The sequence below is a fragment of the Oxyura jamaicensis genome, chromosome 6 (assembly GCF_011077185.1).
Source record: "Oxyura jamaicensis isolate SHBP4307 breed ruddy duck chromosome 6, BPBGC_Ojam_1.0, whole genome shotgun sequence".
NCBI lineage: Eukaryota > Metazoa > Chordata > Aves > Anseriformes > Anatidae > Oxyura > Oxyura jamaicensis.
This window is the reverse complement of record NC_048898.1, coordinates 26,952,012-26,961,269: the sequence shown is the minus strand read 5'-3', so window position 1 is coordinate 26,961,269 and position 9,258 is coordinate 26,952,012. Positions and strand designations below refer to the sequence as shown.

At 44.7% G+C, this 9,258-nt stretch overlaps 1 protein-coding gene across 22 annotated transcripts in view; it reads right to left on the bottom strand.

Moving 5' to 3' along the window:
• Positions 1–6: 6 nt before the first annotated feature.
• Positions 7–9,258, bottom strand: part of TCF7L2 (transcription factor 7 like 2) — a 175,785-nt gene continuing 166,533 nt past the window's right edge. For 4 of the 22 annotated variants that reach the window (XM_035329663.1, XM_035329666.1, XM_035329665.1 and 1 more), the window contains exons 11-14: positions 7,981–8,029; positions 7,379–7,429; positions 6,143–6,215; positions 7–470 (exon numbers count right to left, since the gene is read on the bottom strand). In XM_035329663.1, coding sequence (XP_035185554.1) covers positions 47–470; positions 6,143–6,215; positions 7,379–7,429; positions 7,981–8,029 — 597 coding nt within the window. In that variant the 3' untranslated portion in view covers positions 7–46. Of the gene's footprint in view, positions 471–4,575; positions 4,601–5,464; positions 5,539–5,564; positions 6,052–6,142; positions 6,216–7,378; positions 7,430–7,980; positions 8,030–9,258 lie in introns of those variants that run through there. The other 18 variants (XM_035329677.1, XM_035329679.1, XM_035329681.1 and 15 more) reach the window with 12 other exon arrangements.

The following is a 9,258-nucleotide window of genomic DNA, read 5'->3' as shown; positions in this document are numbered from 1 at the left end:
AACCCCCCCCCCCCGAAGGAAACCAAAAGGGCGACAGAGGCTAAAGCTATTCTAAGGACTTGGTTACGAGGGAGAGCGGCTGGGGCTGCGGCCCCGGCAGCGAGCTGTGGGGGTGCAGGGAGGAGGTGGAGGGCTGTGCGAGGGGGGCGGCCGGCGGGAGGGCAGCCGGCGCGTGGTCCAGGGCCCCGTTGGGGCAGCTGGCGGCAGGCAGGGCGCCGGGCTTGCTCGCAGCGCTCTCGGCGAGGACGAGCGAGGATGGCGGCGGCATCATGACCAGGTGCGCCAGCGGGTCGGGCTTCAAGGAGAGCGAGAGGGGTTGCGTTTGTTCAGTCTGTGGTTTCGAGTCTCTGGAGGGGGAGGCGAGCATGGTGGGGGAGGACGGAGGAGAGTCTAGTAAGCTTCCATCTGAAGAGGGTGGGCTGACGCAGCTGCCTTCACCTTGTATGTAGCGAACGCACTTTTTTTTTCTCCTAGAAACAGGGAGAGAGCGCTCTGTGAGTGAAGGGCAGGGATGCAGACGGAGACAGTTAGCTAGAGCAAAGAGCCACCAGGCAGCTCTCGGGGCTCTGAGCGCCTGCGCCCCGGCCCTACGTGTCGTCCTGGGGGGCTGCCGGGGCGTCCTCGGCACCCCGTCCGCTCGGGGACCCCCCTGGGCTAACCATCTGCTGAGGGATCGCCCAGTGCCTCTTCGTCCCCCTCCTCTGCAGGCCGCCTCCTTTCCCTGCTTATTTACTTTCAGGCTAATCAAATTGGGTACGGGGTTTCTGAGCCCACTGTGCTGATCTATAGATTTTACTTTCCTCCCGAAAAAAAAAAATATATATTTATGCATATATCCTGAGAAAATAAGAACTCTGGGTGTGTTGATCGTCCCCCAGCGCTGTCCACCTCAGCGGGGCTATCTCTACACCTGCATCACCTGGCGTCTCTTACGGTGCTCTGCCCCGGGAGGCGAGGCCGGCTGCAAACTACTGCTCATTGCTTTCTCCTCTGTTAGGAACCACACCAAATCCAGAAACGTCAGAGTCAGACAGGAGGAGTATATAATAGAGAGAACGAGAGAGGGGAAATAAAAACAAAACGAACGAACAAAACAAACAGAAGAGGGAAGAAAAAAAAAAAAAAAAGAAAAAGAATAGGATAAATAGAGTATGATCCAAAATAACAAGAATAACTGGTTGTATGGCCTGCAGGTTGTGGCTTTAAATTGACTCAGTTTTACTTTTTGTTTCACGGGAGAGTGGTAGATTTGGGAAGCTGCTTGTCTGCATTTTGGGGAATTTTCCTCTGAGAGGCCATCCATGGAGCTTCAGAGTGGGATCCAATTTCAGTAGGTGAAGAGCACGACGACAGGCACAAGGATGAGGAGCAACATGGCACTTATTTCATACCGGGAAATACGAGCCTCATAAGAGCCATTCATCTTCAAATAAATGAGTAAGTGACCCGACAGAGATCTTTTCTCCTCCCTCTGTCCACTTAACAATGTAAAGGAGCAATGAAAACAGATGACAGTTTCACACCATCTCTCTTGCCAAGTGTATGCAAGACAATTCTAGCAGCAGGACAGAAATAATGAGGCAAACAACCACAGCATCTGGCAGAACGACGTTCAGTGGCCACCTTGACCCTCCTAATGACAGCTCTCCAGCCCTCCTACTCACAAGCACACTTGCCATGGGAAGTGCTGACCACTGCCACACAGCCCCGGGTCCTTGACCACATCTGTCTAAAGCAGCTCTGCCGCAGAAACTCTGGACACTCAGCCAGGCTGCACAAACCCGCTGGTGTGAGGTTTATATGTTGCTCTCCCCCTCGGGGATGCCTCACGCTAGCTCAGCCACTCCATCAGGAGAAGCGCCCGAGTGTGGCGCAGAAGCTGAACGTCGCTGGGTGAAACTCCCCACTCGTTCAGGTGCCCTAACTCCGTCTCTGGTAGCCAACTTGCTCCCCTCTGTATGGCAACTGCATTTGACTTGGGTCGATCCAAGGTCCTTTATCTAGGCAATGGGGCTAGACATTTCTAGACTGCAGGGGAGATCTAACCAGCTGGAGCCTGGGGTTAGAACATCTCATCCCCCATGGCCAGGAAGGGACGAGCTCCTCCAGCACCCCATCTTTTCACCTACTGCCGTGGGGATCAGTGCTGTGACATCCCTTCCTCCAGTGAATCGGGGAACAGCCTGGGGCTCTGCTCCACGTTCCCCATGGCAAGGTAAGGGGTTAGGGCTATTAGAGTTATAACCACGTTAGCCTGCAGATCAATACATGCTAAAAAACTAAAGACATCCATGCAACTTAAATGTTAAAAAGAAAGAAAGGAAGAAAGATAGAAGACAGCAAGTGAAGGCTGTAAACCATGCTTTATTAGAGCAACGTTAAAAGACAGAAAAAAAATTAACTTGGTGGGCTCAAAACAGAACCTGTTAATTCTTCTACCATCAACAAACAGCGCGGGAAGGCTCTGGCACTTGGCTAAGGACAGTTCTGCTGCTCCTCGCCTCTGTCTCACCACTTCCTAGCCTCAACTGCGCAATGCTGCCAGACCCCAGATTCATGGTGGGACTTTCTGTACAGCTGCCAGTGGCAAAGCAGAGCACTGGTGTTCGCAAATTTCTCTGATAACGCCTGTGGGGAAAGGTGGGTTTTCACAATTTGGAGACTGCAGGGCTTGTCATCTCCCCCTTCTCCCCCTAATTAAAGCTCTGCCCACCTCATTGACGGTGGTCCAGAAGTTATTCAACTGGGTTGCTCTGCACCTACAAGGCAGTTAATTATTTCACTGGAGGCAGTTTGAATCTGGTATGCCAAAAATTAAAAATGTTTTTGCTAATACTGTTTTAAGTTCTGTGGCCTACAAGAAGGGGTTTCCCATGGCAAAGCTGACTTAAATCAGGTTACCACAGAACTGTCTTTCTAAGTTTGCAGAGTTAACAACTCTTTTAGAGCTAAAAACACTGGTCTGTTACCTTAAATAAATTCCCTTTGACTAGGATTAAAGTAGCAGAATGTTTCCTCTGTTTCTGTTCTATGTTAAACTCTTAAATAGTGGCCACTTTTGGTCTGAAAAACCATTTACTTAAATCTTGATGGTTCCAGGGAGGACACTTCTCCATCCCCAGCCGGTGCCATTCCCACCATGTTTTACCTGTGGTCATGTATGGGACAGGGTTAGGTGCGCCAGAATAAATGGATGGGTAAAACCCCAAAATATGCAAGCCAAATTTAACCAGAAGCAAGTAGCTTCAGGCAACCCTGGTGAAAGGGGATAAGTCACCATCTGGGGAACATTTTGTGCCTCAGTTTCGCTGTACTTAAAGAGGAAAGAGAAATGCTACGTATCCCCCCTTAGAAGCACATTGGGAGGATTATTAACTTGTGTGCCACTCTGAAAGTGTCACATGCTACATCAGTAGGGCAGGCACCCAGAGAACTGGTCCAGCTCATGCTGCCATTGAAACTAGCCCCAGGACAGCATCAGAAAAGCCAATAATGCTGCAATTGCCATGAGTGAAAGCCACAAATGATGACAAGGGTTTATTCATTTGCTGTGAGCAAAGATGTCACAGTTTCTATTGCATTAGCAACCTGCACATCTTTTGCACCTTCCTGGGATGCGCTACAAAAACTACCATGCTATCAAATGCAATGTTTTAATGGTTAGGACCACAACTAGGAAAGGAATGCTCTAAAATCTACCTAGTAACAAAATGCCTCCATGCATTAAACAACAACAAAGCAAAACAAACAAAAAAACTGTATCGGTAAGCCTACAGTTATCAACTACACCACTGAAAGGTGCTGCACTGCTCTTAACTAGTTCTGAAATAGATCACAAAGAGTGGTCTCTAACATGCAGCAAAATTTCTGATCAAAACCTGGCATAAGTTAAGACAGGGTTTCTGCTTCGTGTGTAACCTAAGCTCTGCACAGACTGCAGGAAAAGTCCCCTTGCTGATGAAATGTAGTTTTAAAAGTCTGACATTTCCTTAAACTTCTAGGAAAAAATAAAGCAACACAAACACGATGTGCCCCCATTCTGGTGTTTGGCATACTGAGCCTACCATGCTTCAAATATTGTATCTTTAGACTACACAAATATCTGTTGAGAGCGTGTAGTAACTTAACCACGGAATAAAGCCCAATTAAACACTGCATTGGCGTTTAAGCCTTTGGTTAGCATAAAACTCCTGACACAGGGAGGGTGCTTACTCAGCTCTTCTGGTCTGAACTTTTCTTCCTTTCCTTTCCTTAAGCTGTAGGTAACCGCAACTTTCAAAACCCATTTACCATATATACCGGTATCTAACACCTCAGCCCCGACACCCAGTACTAGCATTACTCAAATGGGACGTTTTTGGTGCCCTATCTCATATTTTGACATACAATACCACCCCTGGTTCATGTTTTCCTCGACACTAAGCACAAACAAGACTGCGTGCATACACAAAATATGATGAACATCTGATCTACATTCTAAATGAGATGAAGCACATGGGACTGGCATGAGTAAGAGGGGAAAATGTGGGAGAGGAATCACTACACATAGAGTGTGGTTTGGGTTGAAATACCTACCATCATAATATTCCAAATTCAAAGACTGCTTGTATCAGAACAAAGAAACAACAGATTTAACCAAATGCGATCATATAAGGAAAAAGGAATGAGAAAAGAACTACTCGGTATCCCTCCACCAAGAAAGAAGCATGTACTGAGTTATACATGAAATTAAACTCCAGTAGAACATGGGCTGTTGAAATTTGGGCTCTCTGATGTCTTTCACCTCCTTTTAATGCTGGAAACTGTCCTACTAAAGTTGGAATTAGTTTTGTCTAGCGCTCAGGAGTTTACAGCTCACAAGCTGAGATTAAATTTAGAAAAAAAATATATTTTCAGGAAAAAAAAAAAGACATCAGATCATTTAAAAAAAAACACACAGTATCTACATAAGCCTTACCGAGGCATATAAACCCGTAGGTAGGGATTTAATTTTGCAAATAACACCAAAAAAGTGTTACAATATAAGCTGTAAACACTGGCTTTTATATATATAATCATTTGAAAAACACTAGTGCTGCAGATCCCAGAACATTTTAAGCCTTTGGAGGCAGTGGACATAGACCCAAACAAAAGACAAAATATAGATGTCCAGCTAAACAATCTTTTTGCTGACAATCTGGAGGGGAAAAAAAAAAACCAACGACAAAACCAACTGCCAGCTTCAAGCACTTCACGTTTTCTTGTTCCCAGTTCTACCACCAGGGAGAGGTTATTGGTAAAGAAAGAGAGAAAATGGCATTAAATTAGCAAGAAATTCCAAGGATCAAAGATTATTAGCAATTGATGCTGTGGGAGAGAGAAAGGTGGGGAGTGGGGAAAAAAGATTAAAAAAATAAAATCACACAAATGCACTAAGAGGACAGATTGCTTTTATTTCCCCAAAGGCCTAATGGGTAGTATTATACCTGCATGGTTTGCACCATAAACTCTGTCGGTCAAGCCCGAACAATGCCCGACACTTCTTTGGAGTATTTGCATCTGTTAGCATAAGGTAAACACAAAAAATACAACACAATGGTGGATAGAGCTCATTCGGACTGTGTAATCTTAGCTACAGCTACGTTTAGGTTTTAATCACCTCCGTTTTATTTGGTAATCTCCCCTCATACCAAGGGCACGAATAAACAGGACTTTGACAATGAGCCAGAACAAAACCAAAAATCTCCGACACCGCCGTGCGTGTGTCCGGCGTCGGCACCGCACTCTGTGCCGTGCTACCGAGGGCCCTGGGGGCGCCCCACGAAAATGTGACTTTCCTGGATTGGAGGCCGGGAGGGCAGGGCTGTGTTTGAGCCAGGGATCAGAGAGGCTTAAGGCTGATGCTGTTTTACAGTGGGTTTTTGGCTAGCAGCAGCAAAGAGGAAGGAAAAAAAAAAAAAAAAAAAAAAGGAAAAAAACAACGAAAAAAAAAAATAAGCAAAACCTTTTCAGAGAGACGATAACTCATGGCAGTGTCCCACTCCCTTGTGTCTTCTAGATCACAACACAGAGCTACAAAGCAACAAGGCAGGAAAAAAAGGGGAAAGTACCAAATAAACCAGCTGCAAATCAGCCATAGCGAGTCTGGGAAAACTATACACACCTGCAGGGGCCGCACCAGTTATTCTGTTGATCAAGGCCAAAGCGCGCTCGGCATTTCTTAGGAGCGCTCAGGTCTGAATGAGTTCAAGAAAAGCGAGCAGAAAAGGGGGAGAGGAAAAAGAAAGGGGAGAGGGGGAGAGAGAGAGAGAGAGAGAGAAAGAGAGAGAAGGGGAGAAAAAAGAGAAAGATAAAAATAAGGAAAAAATAAAAATAAAAAAGGGAATAAAAATCAATGTCCTCGTTATTAATTGCAAAATATTGACTTTTGATTTAAAAGTTAAAAAAGTGATAATCACATTTTTATTCAACTCTTGAAATTAGCTGTTGCAATTAAAGCTGCAGTATCCCTTTATAAAGGACTGTTTCTTTCCCTTTTAAAAGAGCAGGTAGAGGAAAGTCATTGTGGCTGGTCTAACAGGATGTTTCAGGCGAGATTTATTTGGGTTGTTTTTTTTTATTCTCTTTTTTGAGAGGGGAAAAAAGGAAGAAAAGAAGCTGAGTATGGAAGTTAGATCCTGAACATGCTTTTTTCTTCAACTCAGATACAAAATAAAAATAAATAAATAAAAGAGTAAAAAAAAAAGGAAAAAAAAAAGGAAATTATATCTCCTGGGATAATGCAGCTTTTGGAATAACATTCAATTTATTTCTTTTTATTAATTTGTATTTAGAAGAATGGATAAGAATAAGCAGATTGCGAAATGAGCATGTTAGTATCAGCCAGAAAATAAAACGTAAAGCATGGCAAGGTGCTGAGTTAGTAGAGCTAGTGAATTGCAATGAATAGGCTTGAGCAGAAAGGCAAAAAAAAAAATCAAAACTAAAATAATAATTAAAAAAAATGCGTACGCATGCTAATGTGAGAAGACTTAGTGGGAGCCATGAAAAATGCCATTAGATTAAGGAGGTTCATTACTGACTTGCTTCCATTCTTTATCAGTCTCTTTAAAGAAATACTGCATATTCAATTTGCACAGTTAGTACAACTCTTGCGTTATTTTACTGTATTACGTTTTAATAGCAATTGTTACAAAAAAACGAAAACAAAATTAAAAAAAATACTATCAAACATATAATAGATATAAAGATAAATAGATAATAAATATTATAAAAACGTGTGGATGGTATTTTTTTCTTAATGTCATAAGTGTTTAATGTTAAAGTCTATAATGGCAGGAAAAAAAAAGTAAAAAGCAGTTTATAAACTATTTTAAATGACTCAAAATGACGTTAGCACCTGTAATCGGAGGAAGTGAAAGGCAAGGATTTAGGAAACATTCGCTGTGTTCTGAAAAAAAAGAACAAATTATACAAAGGCTTCAAAAAAATTAAGTCAGGGCTTCTTCAAAATTGACTATGAGATTGCCTATGCAGTATTTCTAATTTCCTATATAGAATGGCAAACCTCCTTAATTTAAGATGGGTGCGATTTACCACTGTAAGGCATGCATCAGGACATACAGGTACAGCCCAAATTAATACCAAACACATACATACGTACGTACACGCACACACATATGCGCAAAATAAGCAGACAACTTTATCAACAACAGCATAGGCATTACCACTATGGATCTGCAGTTAAAGGCTGGGTAATTACTAGGAATAAATTCGGCTAACGTCACAAGAGGCTCTTACATGCAATGGCTTGGTTACTAGTTTTAGAAGGGCGGTAACGGGTAAATAACTAGAGTGCATTAAAAAAAAAGGCTGCCTGATATAGGGACCAGCTCCCCGTGAGGCCAGGAGACTCGAGCCCACCTCCCCCGAACCTAGGAGTGTCACACCAGGACTGCCACAATTCCACTAAGAGAGATATTCAGGCTTATTTTTACTTACCGTTGGTCTCTCCTGGCTGCTTATCCCTTTTCCTCTTCTTCTTCTTGCCCTGCGTGACACACACACAAAGGAGAAGGATTAAAACCAAGCTGAAACAAAGCCACGTGTCCTTGCAAGGCGGCACAGAGCGACGGGGCAGGGGCCAGAGGACACCAGGAGCTGAGCCCGCTCCCCCCATCCCAGCGGGGCCGAGGGGTTCCAAGGGGATGCCCGCACCCTGGGGACGGCTCTGCCTGCCCCCCACTCCGTACCAACACCCACCCCAAAGCTGCAAGCAGCCGGAGGGGGTGCTGACAGGCTTGCAAGATGCTCCTTTTGAGATGAGATTGTAATGATGGCACACATTTGACACACACACTCCTGCATCTGGAAGTTTCACAAGTTACTTGTGGCCCCATGTATGCAAGTTGGGGAGGGGAAGGAAGAGGAACAGTGGAGACTGAAGGATGGGGGATGCATGGGTGAGGTGAGAGTGAGCCCCCGGAGTGCCCTGGCACCCAATGCTGACTGGTAAAGCAGACAAGGGATCTGTGATAATGAGCAAAACCTAACCTGCAGCTCTGTAAGTGCACTCACAGACTAGGGGACAAGGCCAAGAAAAGAAAAAAAAACAGATATAACTAAGACCCTTTCCACAGTTTGGTTGATCGCAAGAGAAATGAGCAGCATTTTGCTAAATTGTGTCTATTTCCCAAATAATGCCCAAGGAGATGATTTGATTTGTCATGGCCTCTAACTGGAGGGAGGAAGGGAACATAAGAGGTCGGGTAAGCAGGAGCTGGCCACTTCTCAGTTTGGAGAAGGCAGGACCAGGGGCACCAGTGTGAGTTCTAGGGAAACCCAACAACTGCCTTCTAAGAGAAGTGATAAGCAAGGCTCAAAAGAGAAGTTGTTTTCTAAGAAAATTCTTCTAACACTGAACTACGGAGTCTGCAAAGTACAAAAAGACCAGTGCAATACGATAGAGTCATTTTGTTTTTATAGCTCGCCAGCTACTAAAAGCAACAACTTTGAGGCCAGCAACGTCAACTCTGAGCAGCGCGGGGATTCCTGCTTTTGAAGATCTGGTGGTAGGAGAAGCTGGTGAAAAGACACCAGACCAGCAGTCCCTTGTGGGCAAGAAGGAACAAATACGTCTTGGAAGAAGGAATCTCACAGCACTTTTGAAGGGCTGGACGTATCTGTGGGGAAGCCAAGGGGTTCTCCCACATAGCGGACTTCTCAGTAGGTTGGTCTGGCTCCCAACTACATGGTTAAGATCGGCTTCAGCTTGGCACA